Raw genomic sequence first — 23,509 nt, forward strand, 5'->3', positions numbered from 1 at the left:
ATGTCACATTTCCTGGTTTCAAACTATACTACAAAGCTATAGTAAGCAAAACAATATGATACTGGCATAAAAATAGACACCTAGACTGATGGAACAGAACTGAGCTCTGAGATAAAATCACATATATTCATCCAACTGATATTTGATAAAGGAGTCAAGAATACTCAATGAGGAAAGGATAATCAATAAATGATGCTGGGAAAAGTGGATATTCAAATGTGAAAGAGTGAAATTGGACCTGTATCTTACATCATTAACATAAACAAAAATTAACATTAGCATTAAAAAAGTAAATAAAAAACATAATCATTAACAAAAATTAAGTTGAAATGGACTAAATACTTAAATATAAAACCTGAAGCCATAAAACTTCTAGAGGAAAACACTGGAAAACTGGTCTTGGCAATGATATTTTGGATATGACACCACAAGCATAGACAACAATAGCAAAAGTAAACAAGTGGGACTACATCAGACTAAAAAGCTTCTGTGCAGCAAAAGGAATCAACAAAATGAAAAGGCAGCCTTTTGGAATGGGAGAAAATATTTGCAAACTAAATAGCTGCAAACCATATATTTGATATCCCAAATGTGTAAGGAACTCATACAACTCACAAGGAAAAAAAAAGCAATCAATCAGATTTAAAAATGGGCAGAGTACTTGAATAGACATTTTTCTAAAGAATACATACAAATGGTCAACAGTTATATGAAAAGATGCTTGACATCACTAATCATCAGGGAAATGCAAATCAAAAACACAAGGAGATATCATCTCACATCTATTAGAATGGCTATCCTTAAGAAGACGAGATAACAAGTGGTGTCCAGGATGCAGAGAAAAGGGAGCCCTTGCACACTGTTGGTGGGAATATAAATTGGTAGAGCCATTATGGAAAACTGTATAGAGGTTCCTCAAAAACTTAAGAATAGAACTATCATATGATCTAGCAATACCACATCTAGGTATATGTCTAAAGGAAATGAAATTACTATCTCATATCTCTATATCAAAGATATGTCTGTACCTCTATGTTCATTGCAACATTATTCACAATAGCTAAGGGAAGGCAACAAACCTGTTTGCCTACCAACACGTGGATAAAGAAAATGTTATATATACATGTACCTAACATATGTACATGTTATCATATGTATATATATAACACATTTAGTGTATATAAAGATATAGATGCACACACACACACAATGGAATGTTACTAAGCTATAAAAAGGAAGGAAATCCTGTCATTTGAGACAACATGAATGAACTTTGAGGGTATTATTCTAACTTATGTGTGGGGCCTTAAAAAACTGAACTCACTGAAACAAAGAGTAGATTCGTGTCCACCAAGGTCTAGGATATTGAGAAAATGGGGAAATGTTGGTTAAAGGGTACAAACTTCCAGTTAGAAGATGAATAAGCTCTAGGGATCTTCTGTCCAGCTTGGTGACTAGAGTCAACCATATACTTGTATACTTGAAAGTTGCTAAGAGAGTAGATCTTAAATGTTCTTTCACACATGAATACACATAAAGAGCTAATTACGAGATAATTATCTGTTAATGTGTGTTAGGTGATGTGGTAATGTGAGGTAATGATGTGTTAAGGGTAATGACTATCCTTATGTAGTAATAATTTCACAATATTTACATATACCAAATCTTTACATTGTACATCATAAACTTATACAATGTTATATGTCAAACATATCTCAATAAAGGTGAGGGGGAAAATTAATGAATCAATTGTTTCCTGGAAGTCCACAAATGAAGGCAAATGGCATAGAGTTAAATGGTATTCTATACGACTTTAGCATTTGCTTCATTTTCTTACCTACAAGTGCCAATAAATTTGAGTTTACATTGTCATTGTTGCTTATCTACAGAAACCTGAGGGGGACTGGCTAAGAATTACCACATCATAATAACAGGTAAAATTTTCTGAGCTTTTAGTATGTACCAGGGGCTGGTCTAAGGAATTGACACTATTAACTTATCCCCACTCCTAATAATGTTATGAAGTGGGTAATCCTATTTCACAGTTAAGAAATGATGGCAAAGACACCTTGGAAGACAGTTTGGTGGTTTCTTACAAAACTAAATATACTCTTACCATATAGTCTAGCAATGGAATTCCTTTGTACTTACTCATAATAGTTGTAAACTTATGTCTGCAAAAAACCTGCACACTGATGTTTATATTTATAGCAGCTTTATTCTTAATTGCCATAACTCAGAAGAAAGCAAGATGATCTTCAGTAGGTGAATGGATAAACTATGGTACCTCCTGGGGATAGTTACTCAGTGCTAAAAGGAAATGAGCTACCAAGCCACTAAAAGACATGAAGGAGAGGTGTCTGGGTGACTCAGTTGGTTAAGCATCCAACTCTTGATTTTGGCTCAGGTCATGAACTTGCAGTTTGTGAGATGGAGCCCCATGTTGGGCTCCGAGCTACCAGCTTGGAGCCTGCTTGGGATTCTCCCTATGCCCCTCCCCCACTCACTTGGGCTTGTGCTCTATCAAAATAAATAAACGTGAAAAAAAAGACATGAAGGAAATTTAAGTTCATATTACTAAGTAAAAGAAACCAATCTTGGAAAAGGTTACAGATGGCCTGATTCTGAGTATGTGATATTCTGGAAAAGGCAAATCTGGAAAAGGGGCACCTGAGCCACCCAGGTTCCCCAGGGATATTGATAATGGAGGAAACTACATATGTGTCAGGCAGGGGGTAAATGGGAAATCTTTGTACCTTCCTCTCAATTTTGTTGTAAACCTAAAGCTGCTCCATAATAAAGTCTTAAAAAATTTTTTTAAAGAAAAAACTATGGCAAGGAGAGTCTCAGTTTAACACATCCATGAAGCTCTAGGCAGTTTGGCTGGGGCTGGTTAGTCAAGGTAGTTTCACTGGTGGTTGGCAAGTTGGCTACCAGTGTATCTTGGTTATTTACCAGATGACCATTCTAGCATGCTACAACAGATTCATTCACACCAGGTTCATTCACACCATTCACACACAAAAATGGGCAAATTCCTTTCGTCAAGTCACCGCTTATATCACATTTATTGATGTCCCAATAGCAAAAGCATGTGGTTAAGCCCAGATTCAGGAGATGGAGAAATAAACACTGCTTCATTTTGCTGTGTTTAATGGAGGATGGAAGGAGCAGCAAAGTCACATTACGAAGTGAATATAGAATGGCATAAATTATTGTGACTGTTTTTATAGTTAACCACACCAACTATGTCTGTAAATATCTTAAATAAAAATGATCTAAGTATTTCAATTAAAAGATAAAGACTACCAGGGTGCCTGGGTGGCTCAGCTGGTTGAACATCAGACTCTTAATTTTGGTTCAGGTCATGATCCCAGCCAGGGTCATGGAATTGAGCCCCACATCAGGCTCTGTGCTGAGTGTAGAGCCTGCTGGAGATCCTTTCTCTCTCTCTTCTGTCTGTCTCTCTCTTTCTCACCCCTTCCTTCTCCCCTGCTTTGGCAAGTTGGCTCTCTAAAAAAAATTGAGACTATCAGACTAGATTTTATGTAAAAAGATCTACAAGACATACATTACATATGACAGAGAATGGTTGAAAGTAAAAAGATGGTGGAGGGAACAACATGCAAATGCTAACCAAAAAAATGCTGGGGTAGCTATTTTAATAGCTGATAGACTTTGAGGAAATAGATATTTCTAAAAATAAATAGAAACATAATGATAAAAGGAGCAATTCAACAGAAAAACTAATTCTAAATTTTATTGTCTCTCTTTTTTTAATTTGAGAGAGAGAGAGAGAGTGTGTGTGTGTGTGTGTGTGTGTGTGTGCAGGGGAGAGGGGCAGAGGGAGAGAAAGAGAGAGAGAATTCCAAACAGGCTCTAAGCTCAGCATGGAGCCCAATGTGGGGCACAATCCCATGACCCTGGGATCATAACCTGAGCCAGAATGAAGAGTCTGATGCTCAACTGACTGAGCCACCCAGGTGCCCTGGAATATATATTCTTTTCAAGTGAATGTGGACTGTGTGGCAAAATAAACCATACACTGGGCCATATAGCAAATCTAATATACTTCATAGGATTGAAATCATGTATAGTCTCATGTCTGACCACAATGGAATTAAACTAAAAACCAAAAACCATTACAAAACAAAACATTGAAACTTCCCAAGTTATCCAAACTTAAGCAACATAACTCTACAAAAGCAGTGGATCAAATAATGACAATGGAATTTAAAAGATATTTTGAACTTTTTGATAGTGAAAATCAAAAAGGGATTTTTGCTTTTACTGGGATGCAGTAAAAGCAGTAATTTGAGGGCATGTTTATAGCTCTAAATGCATATATTAGAAAGAAGCAAATACTGAATATGAATAATGTAAGCCTCCATCATAAGAAACTAAAAAAAAGAATATCAAATTAAACCAAAAGAAAGTAAAAGGAAAGAAGAAATAAAGATATGTATGGACATCACTAAAATAGAAAGCAAACTTGTAATAGAGAAAATAAACTGAGCCCAAAGCTAGTTCTTTGAAAGATCAACAGAATTGATAAGCCATAGCAAGACTGACCAAAAAAGAAAACAATCCCACAAATATCAGGTATGAAAAAAGATTTTATAGATATTAAAGGGTAAACAAGAAGGCATTATGGACAACTTTACACCAATAAATTTGATCTTCAAAGAAATAAAACATTTCTTAAAAAATACAACTTGCAAAAATGACATGAGAAAAAATATAAAATTTGAGTAATTGTTAAAAAAAAATCTTCATTTATAAATCTCCCACAAGGAAAATTCCAGTTCCGGATGTTTTCACTGGTGAATTCTTCCAAATATTTGATGGAACAGAAAATATCAGTCATATACAAATTCTTACAAAGAAAAGAAAAAGGGGAATGACTTCCCGATTTCCTCTATGAAGCCAAAAACATCTTTATATTAACCCTGGAAATTTCAGGACAAGAAAAACATAAAAGCAAAGCCCTAAACAAAATATAGCTAGGCAAATTCAGTGAATGATAAAGAAGATAATAAATCATGACCAAATGAGTATTCTAGGAATGCTAGATGGTTTCACATACAAAAAATAATCAGTGTAACTTACCACATTAACAGAATAAAGGAGAAAAATCTTATGATCATCTAATGTGCAGGCTATCCATTAAAAAAATTCAACATCCATTAAAACAATTCTCAACAAAAGTGGCAGGAAAGAAAATTGCCTCAATCTGATAAAGAACATTTTTAAATAATCTCAGATAACAAACCTAATGGATTCCTCAAGGGAATAAAACAAGGATATCTACATTTGATACTTGCATTTATTATCATACTGGAGACCCAAACCAGTGCAATAAACAGGAAAAAAGGAAAAAGTATAAAGATTGGAAAAAGAAGAAATATAACAGTATCTGTCAATAACATAATTTGTATGTAGAAAATCCAAAAAAGAATTCTAAAACTTTTTTTTAATGATTACTTTGAGTGAGAGAGAGAGAGAGAAAATGTGAGCAGGGGAGGGGTAGAGAAAGAGGGTGAGAGAGAATCCCAAGCAGGCTATGCCATGGGACTCAATCCCACAGAACTTTGAGATCATGACCTGAGCTGAAATCAAGAGTCGGAAGTTTAACCAAATGAACCACCCAGGCACCCCTAGAATTCTAAAACTCTTAATAAATAAGCAAATTTAGCATGATCACTGGATTTAAGTATATATAAAAACATAATTTGTGTCTCTATATACCAGCTTAAACAGTAAAATAAAAAAACAAAAGTATTTCTCATAGCAACAAAACACAAAAATAACAAAAAGGCACAAAAATTCTCAACAAAGTACTAACAAATTGAATCTAGTAACAAATAAAAAAATAATTTATACACCAGGACCAAGTGAGATTTATGCCAGGAATGCAAGGTTGGTGGTGTAGCATGCAAAAAATCAATGTAATATATCAATAGAATAAAGGACAGAAAGCACATGATGTCTGACAAAGAAAAAAATTTAACAATATCTACTATCCTTTCATGATAAAAACACTCAACAAAGTCAGAATAGAGGAAAACTTCCTCATTCTAGTAAAGGGAATCTATGAAAAATCCACAGCTAACATCATAATTAACTAAGACAATGATTTCCCCCAAGGTATGTGGAAAATCCATACAATAGAAGAGTATTCAGCAATAAAGAGTAATAAAGTAATGTTACATGCTACAACAAAGATAAATCTTGATAAAATTATGTTAAGTGAAAGAAGCCAGTCACAAAAAAACAAATATTGTAGGATTCCATTTATATGCACTATCCTGAATAGGCAATTCTATAGATACAGATAGAAGATAAATGGTTGCCTGTGACTGGGGGACAGGAGACAGGAATTGGGAATTACTGCTAAGGGGTGTGGAATTCCTTTTTCAGGCGATGAAAATGTAAAATCATTGACTGTGGGGTAATTGGGTGCATAACTGTAAATATACTAAAAACCACTGAAGTGAACAATTTGCAGGGCTCAAATTCACGAACCATGAGTTCATGACTTGAGCCAAAATCAAGAGTCAGATGCTCAACCAACTGAGCCACCCATGTGCCCCTGAAGTGAACACTTCAAATGGGAGAATTTTATGGTATGTTAATTATATCTCAATAAAGCTGTTTTTTATAAAGACATAAATGCTTTCCAATGAAAATTATAAAACGTTGCTGAGATAAATTAATGAGGACTCAAAGAAATGGAGAGATATGCCAATATTTGTGAATTGCAAGACTTAGTATTAAGATATCAATTCATCCTACATTTACAGGGTCAAAGAAAGCCAGTTAAGTCCCTCCAGGTTTCTTTGTGTAAATTAACCAGCTGATTCTTGAAATATGTATGGAATTGCATAGGACCTAGAATGCCCAATATAATGAAAAAGAATAAAGTTTAAAATGTATACCATGATATTTCAATACTTACTCTAAAGACAGCTTGGTATTAGTGCAAGATAGCTAAATATACCAATGAGGAAATATAGTACAGAAATAGGCTCACAGATATAAAGTCACTTGACTTATTACAAAGGCACCATTGCAATTCAATAAATAGTGATGGAGCAACTGGTTATACGTATGGGGGAAAAATCTCTTGATCCTCACCTCAAAAGAAAGAAACAAAACAATTAATTTGAGATGAATCATAACTATAAATGTGAAAGGTGAAACAATAAGATCTCTAGAAGAAAAACCTACCTATCCTATGGTAGGCAGAGGCTTTTAAACAGAATGAGACATCAGCTATAAATAAAATATTAATAAATTGAACTTCATTTAAATTAGAAGCAGCTGTTCTTCAAAAGACTTCATTATTAGAGTGAAAAGGCAAGCCATAGCCTGGAAAAGATATAACGCAAATGTCCTACAAAGACCCCATATCCTAGTATATACAAATACCTATGAATAAATAGAAAAAACACAAACTCATTTTAATAAAATGGTCAAAAGTTAAACAGGCAACTCAACATAGAAGTTATCCAAGTGACTGGTATATGAAAGGATGCTAAAGTGAGTATTCATCAGGGAAATGCAAATTAAAATCACACTGAGATACCACTACCCACCTTCTAGTATTGTAAAAATTAAAAAGACTGATAATACCAGATGCCTAAAAGGATATGAAGCAACTGGAACCCTTTGCATTGTTGATAGAAGTGTAAATTGACACAACTTTGGAAAATGATTTGGCAGTATCTCCACAGGTACATACAAATCTACTTTACGATCCAGCTATTCCACTCTTGGATTCCTAATAGAAATGAATGCTATGTCTCCCAAAATATGTAAGATTGACCATAGATTTATTAATAAGAAAAACTGGAGGGACACCTGGGTGGCTCAGTCAGTTAAGTGCCCGACTTCAGCTCAGGTCATGATCTCACAGTTTGTGGGTTTGAACCCTGCATCAGGCCCTGCACTAACAGTGTGGAGCCGGCGTGGCATTCTCTCTCTTTCCCTCTCTCTCTGCCCCTCCCCAATTCATGCTTTCTCTCTCTCTCAAAAATAAATAAATAAACTTAAAAAAAAAAAAACGAAAGAAAAGAAAAAACTGAAACCCACACAAATGTGTATCAATACAGAATGAATATATTGTATCAAGATTTAGACTATGGCAGCCTGCAGGCAAAATATGGCCCATCACCTATTTTGGTATGGCCAATGACCTAAGAAAGGTTTTACATTTTTAAATGGTTGAAAAAATAAGAGTAGTATTTTGCAATATGTAAAAAATTATATGAAATCCAAATTTCAGCGTCCATAAATAAAGTTTTCTTGGAATACAGCCACACTAATTTGTTTACATATTATCTATGGTTGCTTTCATGCTAGAATAGCAGAGTTGAGTAGGTGTGACAGACAACATGTGGCACATAAAACCAAAAATATTTATTTGCTGGCTAAAGGACTCATCTCGGAGTCTTAATGTTGACAAAAACATGCCAGGCACATATCATTACATTGATTGTATTCAAATGAAGTTCAAGAATACACAAAAGTAATCTGTGGTGTTAGAAGTCCAAATAATGGTCCCTTCTAAGTAGAGTCACAGTTGACCAGGATGGGGCACAAGGGAACATTCTGGCATTTTGGAAATCAATGTTCTTTATCTTGATCTGTGTGTGGTGATTGCCTGTGTATGCAAAAATCATGGAGGTGTATATATAATATTTGTAGACTTTATGTAAATTATTCCTCTAAAAAAAAAGACTAAGGCTGAAATTACACTTTTTCCCATCACTCTTCATTTCAATATAAAACTCATTTTTCAAATTATTTGCCAGATGAAATTCTTGTTTCTCCAATTTAGGTAGCCACTGGTAACTGTTTAAATTTGTTTATTAAAATTAAACAAAATTAAACATTCATCCCTTGGTCAAACTAACCACAATTAAGGGGCTTGAATAGTCATATGTGGCTAGTGGCTACTATACTGGACAGTGCAGATAACACAACACAGAATTGAGTTTTACAGAAAGTTCTATTGGGCAGCTGTACTCCAAAAACTTACATAAAAGTTCATTTTAAAGGTGAGAAAACTGAAGTTTTGAGATACACAGTGCTGCATTCACTTTTTTTTTTCCCATATTCACTGCTACAGATGAACTCACAATGTATCATTCATTTAACATTTCTATAATTATATAGGAATCTATTCTAAATTCATAACCATGCAAAGAAAAAGCATTTTGTAAGTCATAAAATACTTAGATTGTCTAATTAATCCCAGGCATCACCCTTATAGTCACACCATTCCCGAGACACTCTCACAATCCCAAATGGATCACACGCGTATCCACTAACTTGCCTCTTACAGTCTCAAACACAATCTGATACACAGCACATTCCCCACAGACCTCTCTTCCCCTGCAGAAGACACTTGGATAACAAACTCATGTCCGTGAAGTGTGTCAAACCTCTGATGCCTCTTGAGCAGAAACCCGGGTGGTCACAGCTACTGCGTCTGAGCCACAGCTCTTGTCTGAGAAATCTGGACCCTACCTCCTGGCCTTCTGCAGCTTTTTCAGCCCTGGACTACATTTGTCTGAAGGCTTCACTACAAGACCCAAACTCTGGTAATCTTCTTGGGATTTTCTGGAGGAGTCACCTGAGTCAAATGAGATAGGTTGGCACACACGTAGTAGTAGCCTGAGATCCCCCATTCGAGCAAGGGAGACTCAAGGCTCGGGCCGATTCCGGGCCGCAGAATGGGGCCACTGCCTCTGCATTCTGTTGGATCGAGCGGCGGGAGGTGGGGGTGGGGGGAGGGTGGTCACATTTTTTACTACATTTCCCGGAGGCCACCGCGTCCCTGCGCCATTTCGTACACTTATTCCGTTACGTCTTGATGCAGGGATCCAGTCTGCAGCGGTCAGGTGAGTGGACCGTCTCACTGGGACCCGCACGCTGCATTTAATTTGGAGCATCCAGAAAGAAGTTTTCATATGGTGCTGAGAATACCGGTATGCCAGCTGGGGCTCGGTGCTGTGAGGAATCGGGACGATCCCGGCTCTGGACTACGTTTCCTTTAGGTCATAGAGCTCCAGGTTGATTCCTTACGGAAGTCGGCCTTGCCTGGGGAGTAGCTGTGACCTTCTTCTCCGGCAATATCTGCACCGTCACTTCGGTTCAGACCGGCAGGGGCGTGGTGCTATTAGCTTTTTCCCTCAGCCCCTGTGATGTGGGCGTGCACTTAGCGCCCCTCCCGGCTGGCAAACTCCACACCTTATCTTTGGTTCCGGTAGGACGGGACAGGGAATATGTTACCTTTAACTTCCACCGTGCTGGATGTGTGTGTCCCTTTCTGTGGCGGCGCGATGGGCTCGCCTGCCGTCTTCTAATGCTTTTGGCGGCCAGGGATACTTCGCACCTGTGTACTTTACCCCCGTATGACACGGACAGAGTCCGTTGAGAATCGCGCGGTTCCAGGTGCTGCAGTTTCCTCACTTTACTGTGCTGAGAACGTGACTATTTTGAAGCTGTATAATGAGGATTTACACCTGAAGCGCCCTAGGAAGGGAGAAGACCACCATAATAGGATGCCCCATTCTACTTTGAGAGCCCTGTGGGGAAAATCAATCCCTTTCTCTGGCCTGAAGTTGTGGGAGATGATCCTAAATATTTTGTTGGCTGTGAGAAAGGCTTGGTAGCCTATGATTGTTTAGTCCCTTCTACTTTTTCTAACAGAGCCACACAGGAAAGGAAAAGAATGTTGCACATCTAAAAGACTTGCCTAAAATGAGTTACCATTTTCTTCCTCCCCTCAAGTTTCTTACTTTTCAAGATGTTGCAGTACGTTCTGCAACATCTTAAGGAAGAACCAGCCATTCAGTGACTTGTCCTTAGGCATTAGCTATCCCCATAAATGATGGCGCTCCAGGGATGAGCTCACTAGGCTAACTCCACTCCCAGCCACACTACACCTGTTCTCTCCACCCAATGGCATATCAGCCATTTCTAAGATTTTTGATGAGAGAGAACTACACCCTCCGGAGGAAATTTGAAGATTTTTATTTTAACTTTATTATGGAAAATTTCAAGCAGGATAGAAAGTAATATAAACCCAATGTGCTCAATACCCACCTATAATTTAAAACGTTTGCAAACATCCTTACATCCTTCCTCCTTTTTTTTGTAGCATTTCAAACATTGTATAATTTTATCCATATGTACACATATATAACCAAAAACATATTTTTAGATAACCACAGTGATGTTACCCCAACTTGAAAAACTAACAGTAATTCCATAATATCATATATGCAATACATACATATTTGTTTCCCCAATTTTTTCAAAGATAGATTTTTACAATTGGTTTGTTCAAATCATGATCCAGATAAGGTCTACACAGTGCATAAGGTTGCCAAACATCTTAAATTTCTTTAATCTGTAAATTTCCCTTCTATTTTTTGCTTTTGTTTTATTTTAGTTGGTATTACTGATTTGTTTTTTAAAAAACTAGGTTTATAGAATATTCTACATTCTGCTTTTGTCTAATTGCTTCCTTAGGGTGTCATATAATTTGTTGTCCTATGCCCCGTATTTCTGTAAATGAGTAGTTAGATCTAGAAACTTGATCAAATCCAGATCATATTTTGCATAAATCCCATTTTCAGACAAAAATAATTCATAGTTGGTGCCTTGCACTTCCTAGTACATCACATCCTGAGGCTTTTAAAGTCTGGTGTCCCACTTCTGGTGATGCCATATTGATCAGTGTTCAAGGGCTGTCCACTTAACTTTTTTATAAGGCTCTCCTTTCTTTTTTCAGCTATTAATAGAGGAAGGTATTGTCCACCCACCCACCCTCCTCCCCCCCGGGGGATAAAACTTGGTTCTTAGCAGGGCAAACTCTTAAGATATTGCAATGGTTTGTGGCCCTTGGAGCCACACAGTACATAAACACATACACAGTATAACCATGGCATTAAAATTTTATAGTTGAATAGTGGTTAGGGGAAAAAAAGGTGTCTAAAAAGGCTCTTTCAGCCTTTTTAGGGGAAACAAGGGGAAAAAAGGTCAAGAAACACCTAAAGTTTATAACATCCATTTATGATTGATGGTGAGATCTGTTATTTCATTAAAGATTACATACAGTGATTTTTAAAAATTTAATTGTTTTATTATTTATTTTAGAGAGAGTATGAGCAGGGGAGGGGCAGAGGGAAGGAGAGAGAGAGAGAGAGAGAGAGAGAGAGAGAGAGAGAGAGAGAGAGAGATTCCAAAGCAGGCTCCAGGCTCTGAGCTGTCAGCACAGAGCCCCACATGGGGCTCAAACTCATGAACGGCAAGATCAAGACCTGGGCCAAAGTCAGATGCTTAACTGACTGAGCCACCCAGGTACCCCTACATATAGTGATTTTTAAAAATTCTCTCACTTCCTTCTGCATTTCTTAGTTGGAGTTCTATAAATAAGAAATTTGCTTCAAAACTATTTGGTTATCCTCAAATTCAGTTCATATAGAAAGACAGTAATCTATTTGATTCTTTCCCTTTATATATTAGTTTTCAGAGAAATTAGTTGGCATCCTACAACCTCCTAAAGAGTCCCAAAAGTAAGTGAGTCAGTTTATTTTGAGTATTCATGGGTTTTGGAAATACATTTGATAGGTTTCCAACCACTGTAATCTTTTTTTTTTTTTTTTTTTTTTTTTAGAAAGAGAGAGAGAGAGGACACATGTGCACATGAGCTGGTGGGGCAGAGAGAGAATATCAGGGTTCAGGGCTCAATGCAGGGCTTGATCTCATGACTGTGAGATGAGGACCTGAGCTGAAATCAAGAGTCAGTCACTTAACCAACTGAGTCACCCAGGTACCCTCATTATTCCTTTTTATCTCAAACTGCCCTCTATGTATTTATTACTTTTTAAAATTTATGTATTTATTTTGAGAGAGAGAGAGAGAGAGAGAGAGAGAGAGAGAGAGACAGAATCCCAAGCCGGTTCTGTGCTGTCAGCATGCAGTCAGACACAGGGTTCAAACTCACCAACTGTGAGATTATGACCTGAGCTGAAATCAAGAGTCAACACTTAACCGACTGAGCCCCCCAGGTACCCTGAACTGCTCTCTCTTTAGCCAGTGGGAGTCTCTTCTGGTCAGTTTCTATGTCTTTTGACATGATCATATAAGAATTGATAGCTTATTTACTTTCTGGCACAAGCTGTCCCAAGTTCACCTTGTACATTTCCTGTGCCAGATCCAAAATGAGCCATCTCTCTAAGGAGTTCTGGTTCCTCTTATGGATCATGGCATATAGAGACTACAGTTTGGATATTAGGAATATTCATTGTCATAGGGCTGTCATTTCTTCTAAGGCTTTTCAGAGGACAAAGCTAATAACTTGTTTTTAATGTATAAACCATAATCATGAATTCATAATCATATTTCCATTTAGACCAATGATAACAAGTTTTTTTTCTATTTGATTTTATAACTTTGTCTCTCCTTTTATACTGACATTCTTGGTTGCTAACAACGTTAATATAATTAGTCTGTTTTACCTGAAAATGTACTTATAATGGTGTCAAAACAACAATAGCAACATTACAACTATCAAAATAGGGAATGTTTGTAAATTTATTTTGGTTATCATATTCCCTATATTTAAGGTTCATGTGTTACATTTGGTTATGTCTCTTAGTATCTTAAGTATAAATGTTCTCATAACATTTATTCAAAAAATTTTTGTTTTGATATAATATTACACCCCCAAAATAGTAGAATGAATTCTCATATGCCCTTATAGTTTGATTAAATTGTTAACATTAGCTTTTCATTTGCTCTTTCCTTCTACATATGTTCTTTTTTTCTGAACCAGTCGGTAGTAATTTTCAGATATCATGTTCCTTTATCCATAAAAATACATCAGTGTATTTTTCTAAGTACAAGGACTACCACTATCATTCATTTATTAAAATCAGGAAATGTAGCATAGATATAATAATTATTTAATTCAGAATTCATAGAAAAATTTCACTAGTTGTCCCAGTATTGCCCTTTATAGCCTTTTTTCCCTTAATCTGGGATCCATTCCAGAATCACATCTAGGATCAAATATTTCATTTAGTTATCACATCTCTTTAGTCTTATTTAATCTGAAATAATTCCTTGTGTATGCCCATTGGCTCCCTTGTGGATGTTGTTTGTATTTGATAATGCTTTTTTATTTGACTTGGGATTTGAGGATTAAATAAAAGTAATGTTTTATTCTACAAAAGTTATTCACCATGTCTCATAAAAGACAAATTTGGACTTAGCTAACGAATGACTTTATTTATTTATTTATTAAAAAAAATTTTTTTGACATTTATTCATTTTTTGAGAGACAGAGACCGTGTAAGCGGAGGAGGGTCAGAGAGAAAGACACAGAATCAGAAGCAGGCTCCAGACTCTGAGCTTGTTAACACAGAGCCGGACGTGGGGCTTGAACCCACGAGCTGTGAGATCATGACCTGAGCTGAAGTCACCCCTGGGAATGACTTTATTTAAAGGATCACTGCAGTGAGGGAAGGAAGACTTGTAATTGGGAGAACACTCCAACCATAAGATCTGCAGGCATCTAAAAGGTCAGGCAGAAAAGCACTTTTTTTTTTATAAGGAAGATAAAGCCAGAAAGAACTGGGACAAGTGGGGAGTCAGAAGTGTAGATTTTGTTCTCTGAAGCTTGTATCATTGTTAAGAGGGTTGTTTGCATCCTTTGCTGGCTCAGAATACAGGGTAGGCCAAAGTTCAAAGGCCTGAGAGAAGGAGAGAAGCCTGACTAAAGTTTGGTCAAGTAAAGTTATCGGGCATTTTTATCCAGATTAGTGAGTGGGGTCAAACAGCTCAGCTAGTCATTTATGAGACAAAGAATGGCCATTTGGAGGTTCTGCCTGGCCTTCTCATAGGTTAAAAAAGGGGGGAAGGGTCATCCTCCAGTCTTATCTAAGTCATAGAGGGAAGGGAGGTTCATTTCATTCAGCTGTTTCCTAGTGTATAAAGGATGAGGGGGTATCTCTCATTGTGGCTATGGCTATTTTTCAGGATCATAGTTCTTGGATAAAGTTTAACATTGTGAAACCCACCAATTATGTCAAGGGCTGAGAAGTTAAAATGTTGACAATATGTGAATGAAGATCAAGCGACCAGTTAAAAGTTTCTTCTATCTAGTAGAAGTTAAGTTCACTAAAAAGAATTTTTAAGAAATTAATTTTTCAATTGTTTTACCTTTTGTTGGAAAAGAATGGTTTTGAATGATATATTACAATTTTAATTACATTGTTTATATTATATACTTTTTTTTTTATTTTTTAAATGTTTTTTTTATTTTTGGAGAGAGAGTGAGAGAGCACAAGCAGGTAAGGAGCAGAGAGAGCAGAAGACACAGAATCTGAAGCAATCTCCAGGCTTGGAGCTGTCAGCACAGAACCCAATGTGGAGCTCAAACTGAGCTCAAACTCTCACAAACTGAGATTGTGACCTGAACTGAAGTTGGACGCTTAACCAACTGAGCCACCCAGGCTCCTCTATATTATATAAACTTATATATAACTTATATATACTTACATAAATACATATATTACAGTGTATCTGACCTATTAAAATTTCATGCCGGAGGGGGACAACTAGGAAAAAATGTCTAAAATGGCTCCTCAGAGGGGCAATGATAGAAAACAATGTTGGGAAATACTGTTTTAGCCATTTGCACAAATCTATTTTTATGTCTTTCAGGAAGTATTTCAAGTTTTTCTTCCTACAGGTTTTATGCATTTCTTGTCAACCTTAGGCCTAGATACTTCATCCTTTTTGTGGCTTCCTAAGTTCTGTGAGCCATCCTAGCAAAGTATCAAACCTAGGAGGGGACTGTGGGAGCCCCCAATTTATAGCTGAGTGATCAGAAGTACTGGTGGCCAGGGATTTCAGACTGACTTCTGGAATCAGGAGCAGTCTTGTAGGATTGAGCCCTTAAACTGTGGGAGCAAAGCATCTCACTTTGTGTGTATATGCGGGGGGAGGGGGGGGAGGGGAGGTATCTGGGGAAGCTGATCTCAGGGCTCCCTAGGTATGCCCCTATCCTAAAGATGTGAGATGCCCTGGAAAACTAGTACCCTGTGAGGTCCTATTCAGCATCAGGGGGATTCAGTAGAAGTTTGGCCTGAATTCTTTCTGCTGTACCTGTATTCCATTGGATTTGCAGGAAAGCTAAGATTTTTCCAAACTCCCTCAAAGAGGTAAAATAGGGGTGGCTGAGTGGCTTAGTTGGTTAAGTATCTGACTTCAGTGCAGGTCGTTATCTTGCAGCTCCTGGGTTTGAGCCCCACGTCGGGCTCTGTGCTGACAGTTCAGAGCCTGGAGCCTGTTTCAGGCAGGCTCACTCTCTCTCTCTCTCTCTCTCTCTCTCTCTTAAAAATAAATAAACATTAAAAATAAAAAAAAAAAAGAGGTGAAATAAAGTTAGTGTCAAGGTGCTTATTTTGTGGGCTCTGAGGCACGGTTTATCTCATGGCTTCTGTTTCTCTCTCCAGCCCGGCGTTCTCTGAACTCTGCACATCTCCAGGAAAAGAACCCAGAAAACCAATCAGTCCTGATAGTTCTAGAAAACATGCCCCATGTGAGTTACTATTTCATTTTTCCTTTTTTTTTTTAGATTTTTTAAAAAATTTTTTCATAATCTCTGCACCAAATGTGAGGCTCAAACTCACAACCCCGAGATTGAATTGCATGCTCTACCGACTGAGCCAGCCAGGGGCCCCTCATTTTTCCTTCTTGAAGTGATGTGTTGTGTGATGTGAACACCAGATTTATTTATCCCCAAATTTTCTGCCTTGCTTAGCTGCCTGAAGGAACCACTCCCAAATTTCTCCCATTCCAGTGGCTAATCTCACCATTCTTCTCTAAATGCTTTTCCCCTCACCAGAGAGTGTTTAAGTATTTTTTCAGATCATTCTACATATTTTACATGCAAAGTCTTCTGCCAGGAGTCCTAAGGAAGCAGTATAAAGAGCAGTATTCCTAATACTAATACTCCCCTTAAGAGCAGTATTAGTATAATGGTTTGGTGAGGTAGTTACATGGGACATATGGCAAACTGATCTTCTCTATAGACCTGGGTTTCCCACTTGGAAGTGACAGCATTTCTGCTGGGTGTTCCAAGTCTCAGGGTATGATAAGATTTTCTGCAAGGCTTTTAAGATTGGGTGAGGAACTGAGTCCCGAGAAGGAAGAGATCTTGCCTCTTGCAGTTTCCTGTTGATGCCATGACAAATTACTATAAACTCAGTGACTTAAAACAACATAAGTTTATTATCTTATATTTCTGGAGGTCAGTGTCTGAAATTAGTTTTACAGGCTAAATTTAAGGTGTTGGTAGGTCTGTGTTCTTCTGGAGGCGAATCTATTTCCTTGCATTTTTCCAGCTGCTAGAGGCTGTCACGTTCCTTGGCTTGTGGCTCCCTTCCATTTTTACAGCCAGCAGTCATCATTCTGACCTCTGCTTTCATTATCACATCTCCTTCTCGGCCTTCCTCTACCATTTAATGTTTATTTATTTCTGAGACAGAGCATGAGTGGAGGAGGGGCAGAGAGAGAGGGAGACACAGAATCAGAAGCAGGCTCCAGGCTCTGAGCTGTCAGCACAGAGCCCGACATGGGCTCGAACTCACAGACCGTGAGATCATGCCCTGAGCCGAAGTCTGACGCTCAACCTACTGAGCCACCCAGGCGCCCCTCCCTCTACCATTTAAAACACTCTTAAGATTACATTGGTCCCAAGCAGATAATCCAGGATAATCTTCCCTTTTAAAGATCCTTAATCACATCTACAAAGTTCCATTTGCATTATAAGGTTACATACTCACAGGTTCCAGAGATTCAGATGTGGACATGTTGGGGAGGGTGTTATTCTATGTACCACAGTCCTCTTACTCAGGAACCAATGAGAGGATGACCAGCAGTCAGGTTTACCTTGGAGTTGGCCAGAATGTGTCAGTGATACCTGAGGCACCTAGATTGGTATCCATAAGCTAGCTGTAGCCTAGGAACACAGAAAGTAGAAATGAAACCTGCCAAATGCCTACTCTCTTGAGAACTGTAGATTCTTAGAGCTCAAAGACGTTGGAGAATTAAATGAAATACTCCCAAATAAGCAGATCATTTCATACATAAAATGGAAACATCATAATATTGTGACTTGAAGAATTCAAATCTTCAAAACATTCTTTTTAAAAAAATATTTATTTATTTTGAGAGAGAGAGTGTGTATGTATGCACAAGCCAGGGAGGGACAGAGACAGAGGGAGAGAGAGAATTCCAAGCAGGCTCTGCACAGAGCCCGACTCAGGATTAAATCTCACGAACTGTGAGAGCATAACCTGAGCCAAAATCAAGAGTCAGATGCTTAACTGACTGAACCACCCAGGTGCCTTAATCTTCAAAAAATTCTTAAGTTATATCCAAATTCTATGTGTTAGCCTAGAGATTTGTTAAAAATTGTTTGGAAATATTTCATTAAGTTTGTTTATATTTTTCTTTAAGGGGAGAAGAAAAGGAAAGAACTCATATTTGTTGAGAATTTATTATTTTTTGAGAATCTGAAAAGCTTAATATACTGTGTGATTACATATAATATTTCATTTAATTGGAGAATTGCATTCATCTGGCCTTTTGTGTTCCTGGACTTTTCTGGATAATAGAATTGTCTTACTATACATTGGAAGTTTTGTCTTTGTTCAGGTACCTAATTTCTTTTAATGTTACAATGTGTTCAGCCATGGCCTATTTATTGTCATCCCCTTCCTTCACACCCTCCTCTTTCTTTCCTCATTTTACCTCGAAGTCATTGCCATATTTTCACCAACAATAAATGGATTTGTTGTTTCAGTGGTTGGTGACTTTCAGGGATGTGGCCATCGACTTCTCTCAGGAGGAGTGGGAATGCCTTAGCTCCACTCAGAGGGATTTGTACAGGGATGTGATGTTGGAGAACTACAGCAACCTGATCTCACTGGGTAAGATCATCTTGTACAGAAAGGTTTGAGTGTTTTGGAGGTAGAAATGTAACCGAACTCAAGGTGCACTAAATTGCACACAAGCCAAGGAAATGTTGAAAGCAAAGAACTTTGTATTACTTGCTACAGAGATAGGGAGATTGGTCTGAATGCACTGTCTCCCTGTGGGATTATTACAGGAAATTTTTATGCAGTGTATCAGGGTGGGGGCAGGGAGTTTGTGTAAGTAAGCACTTTTGGTTCAATTAGCATGTCTAGCATGTCAACATGCCAGTATGTACATCATATGTTCAAAAAATGGTGGAAAACTCTACCCATGATAAGAGATCTTATTTTTTTTTTTAATGTTTATTTATTTATTTTGAGGAGGAGAGAGGGACAGTGAGAGAGGGAGAGAGAGACTCCCAAGCAGGCTGCATGATCAGCATGGAGCCTGACATGGAACTTGATCTCACAACTGCAAGATCATGACCTTAGCTGAAATCAAGACAGATGCTTAACTGACTGAGCCACCCAGGCACCCTAGAGGACATCTTATTATTATAATGAGCTAAGGTATCTTCAGGTCAGCTCAGGGGGGCTTCTGTGCAGGTCCTCAGCTCTATTCTGGCTCAGACTGGCTCACATAAGGAGCTAATGGGCTAGACATACTTAGCAAGGAACTGTCAGGTGAAACACCTATTTAGGTGTCTCCTTGGCTGGAAATATTGATTCTGGAAAACAATTCTGCAAAACAATTATTGATTCTGCTTTTGTCTTTTCCCCTCCTCCCTTCTGCTGATAGCTTTAGGCCCTCTTATTGGAATAACTTCCCCTTTCATTCTAGCTAACAGAAGTAGACAGCTCCACTGTGTACCTTCTTTTGTTTTATATAATTTTTTTTCAATATATGAAATTTATTGTCAAATTGGTTTCCATACAACACCCAGTGCTCATTATATAATTGTTTTTAATGTTTATTTATTTTTGAGAGAGACAGAGTGTGAGCGGGGGAGGGGCAGAGAGAGAGCGAGAGACACAGAATCCAAAGCAGGTACCAGGGTCTGAGCTGTCCGCAGAGAGTCCCACACGGGGCTCAAACTCACAAACTGCGAGATCATGACCTGAGCTGAAGTCGGACACTCAACCAATTGAGCCACCCAGGAGCCCCTCCACTGTGTACCTTCTTATTTCTCATCCTTCAGACCTTCACATATTCCTCTGTCACTTCCTTCAGTGTCTTTGATGACCAGTGGACTGGATTTGAATCTGGGACTCTTATACCATGACCATATCCCATTTCTTTTCTTTTAAGCTGGATGTGCGATCCCTAAACCAGATGTGTTTTCTTTATTGGAGCAAGGGAAGGACCCCTGGATGGTGACAAGAGCCATGACAAGAAGATGGAGCTCAGGTGAATAAAGAGCAAGTCACATAGGAGCAGCTATTGCTCATAATAATACAGCTGGTCTGTGAGGTGGCAACACTTGGAGATGTTTGCATGAAGCTCTCTTCAAAGGCCTGTGGAAAGAAGCCTAAGGTCTCAGCAGGAAGGTGGTATCAATATGAGTTGCCAAAGGAACTTCCTTTCCAACTCCCATTTACCATACTTCTTCTCTCATATTCCCCTTTTGTTTTAATGAGGAAGTTACTTTTCATTTCTTCCAAAGATAATCCTTTTATTTATTTTTAATTGAGTTGGTGTCTCTAGCCAGCAAATGTTTATGGAGAGCTTGCTGTGTTCTTAGATTAGGATAATCAGGGATGATCTCCCAGAGGAAGTAATTTTGAACTGAGGCCTGAATGAAATTAGCCATGCAAAAAAAGGGAAGTGTGTGTTCAGTCACATGGGACAGAAGTGTAGAGGCCCTGAGGAGATGCTGAACTTCACTTATTTGAGGATCAGCCTTCTGGCTGCGTGGCTAGAACAAAGTCAGCATGGCTAGAACAAGGAGAGTGAAAGTGGAAATTAGTGATGAGGTCAGAGAAATAGGCAGAGAACAGATCACATAAGACCATGTAGGCCATTGCAAGGAATGTGATTTTATTCTAAGTATAAGGAGCTGTTGAAGGGTTTTGTGCAGATGAGTAAGGGATCTTTGTTTACACATCACTCTGGGTGCTTATGTAGAATGAGGTTAAGAATGAAAGCAAGAAGGCCAGTTAGAGGACACTAGTTCAGGAGTCCACTTTAGAGATGATAGTGTCTTGGAATGGGGTCTAATATGTGAAGAAAATGAGAATGGGTTATATCTGATGGTACAATTAATAGGATTTGCTGAAGGATTGGAAATAGAAAGAAGCATCAGAGTTTAGAAGCCTGCAGAAGGAAGTCAAGAGTTATGCATTGGAGATGGCCATTAGATATTCTTGACAGAGAAGTTAGATAAGCATTTGAAAGCCTGCAAGATGGTAGTCAGGACTGAGGGATAAATATAAGGTAAATCTCTGGGTGATGGGGCGAGATGAGAGACTAGGGAAGAAATAAGCCAACAATAAAAACTGTTGTGGGGTAATGACTTAACTCACCAGGCAGTGTTGAGGACCCATTTGAGGAATTCTCAAAAGTACAAATAGAGTTTTAAAATGTATTAGAAGTTTTTTATAATAGTGCCCTAATAATTAGGACAAAGAAGTATGGTTTAAGTTTATATATGTAGAATTATTTCAACTGTATAAAAGTGCAAGAAAAAAAAATCCTGGAAGCAAATATGGGAAAAATGTTAGTTATAAGGGTGGGAGACAAAGGGGGAAAAAGTATTGACAGGAAATACAGACATCTCTTTTGAGAAGTTTTACCAGGAAGGAGTACAGTAAATGGATAGGAGCTACAGGGTGAACCATAGAATCAAAGGAGTTGTTTTGTTTTGATTTTGAAGGAGAGTCTTTAAGGTGGAGATAAATATTGGAGAGATGGTACAAGAGTAAGTGATCTGGAAATATTGGTGGTAGTGGTCAGTAAGGATGGTTACTTGAAATTGAGTTTTGGGAGGTACTGTCCTAATTAGAAATAACAAGGTCTGTTATGTCTACTTCAGGGGACGGTAGCTGGAGTGAGGTGGAGGAAAACAGTGCTTCTGGGAAGCAGGGTGCTCAACGTTGCAATCAGAGCAAGAGGTGAAGAGAATACATAGAGGGAAGGAGGCTGAGGTTGTGGAGTATTTGCAGAAAGTATATAGTGAGTTCCTGGAGCCCTAGTGGTCAGAGAGTAATAGAACACTGAGTCACAATAAAAGAGGTCTAGACCTGGAATGGGATGAGAGGCCTAGTGATGAACAAGGATACAGAAAGCCAGGGCTTTTCAGGAGTATTGGGATACCCAGAGATGCCAAGCATTACAGGATAGGTCTTGGAGTAGTTTCTTTGGGGAGGGTGAGTACTTATTCCTGTCATAAACTAAAGGTAGTGGGACTGTCACATTGAGAGTTTATGGAAGTCAAGACCTCCTAGGAGAATCCAGCATTAAGAGCAGGATGTGGCAGTCTTACCAGCATCCAAAGCTATGGGGGGCCTCCCTTGTAGGCTGCAGTGGGTAGAGTAGCTGTCTTTTTTTTTTATGTTTATGTTTAGTTTAGTTTGTTTGTTTGTTTGTTTACTTATTTATTTATTTATTTATTTGAGAGAGCAAGAGAGTGTGGAGAGGTAGGAGAAGCAGAGAGAGGGGGAGAGAGATAGAATCCCAAGCAGGTTCCATGCTCAGTGCAGAGCCCAATGTGGGGCTCAGTTTCACTATCATGAGCTCATGAGCTGTGGCTGTCTTACTATAAGAGCGAATTGCAGGTGCGGCATTGCTGGAGTCTGAGATTGGGAAGGACTTTTGAGGAAAAGCAAGGGTATGTGAAAGGATGAGCCCTGAAAGGATGTAAAGCAGTAGGGAGGCTGAGGGTAGAGAGAAAAACATTCTTGGCAGAGGAAACGGTGTCCTGAAGGCCATAGAGCGATGCAGCTTGGTGTAATAGGAGGTATTCAAAGAAGGCCCTTATAGTTGGAGCCTAGTGAGGGAAGGGTGCCAGGTATGAGTTTGGAGTCTGCCAGGGTCTAGGCCAGGCAGAACCTTAGGGATTATAAAAATGACCTGATAGGTTGTGAACAGCATTTGTTTTTGTTTTTGTTTTGTTTTGGTTTTGTTTTGTTTCTTTTTCTTTTTTTAAAGAATATTTATTTTTGAGAGAGAGAGAGAGAGAGACAGAGTGTGAGTGGGAAAGGGCAGAGAGAGAGGGAGACACAATCTGAAACAGGCTCCAGGCTCTGAGCTGTCAGCACAGAGCCCAAAGCAGGGCTCAAACTCACGAACATCGAGATCATGACCTGAACCAAAGTTGGATGTGCAACTGAATGAGCCACGCAGGTGCCCCAGTTTTGTTTTGATTCTTAAATACAATAACATAGAGCAGAAATTTTTTAAAAATATCAGAATGCATCACATGTAGCAGAGGTAAAGATTATTTCATGACTTGTTTGTTTTATGTTGTGGGTGTGTATTTGACCATAAAATAACATGTATTTCTTAT

The 23,509-nt window shown here is 38.3% G+C and overlaps 1 protein-coding gene across 2 annotated transcripts in view; it reads left to right on the plus strand.

The window, feature by feature from the left end:
• The window catches only part of LOC106974722 (zinc finger protein 345), a 171,767-nt gene that overhangs the window by 27,061 nt on the left and 121,197 nt on the right, over positions 1–23,509 (plus strand). Inside the window, exons 7-9 of one of the 2 annotated variants that reach the window (XM_053210217.1) lie at positions 16,539–16,624; positions 18,893–19,019; positions 20,314–20,412. In XM_053210217.1, the coding sequence (XP_053066192.1) occupies positions 16,539–16,624; positions 18,893–19,019; positions 20,314–20,412 (312 nt within the window). The remainder of the gene's footprint in view (positions 1–16,538; positions 16,625–18,892; positions 19,020–20,313; positions 20,413–23,509) is intronic. The other variant, XM_053210210.1, reaches the window with a different exon arrangement.

This window comes from Acinonyx jubatus, chromosome E2 (genome assembly GCF_027475565.1).
Source record: "Acinonyx jubatus isolate Ajub_Pintada_27869175 chromosome E2, VMU_Ajub_asm_v1.0, whole genome shotgun sequence".
Taxonomy (NCBI): Eukaryota; Metazoa; Chordata; class Mammalia; order Carnivora; family Felidae; genus Acinonyx; species Acinonyx jubatus.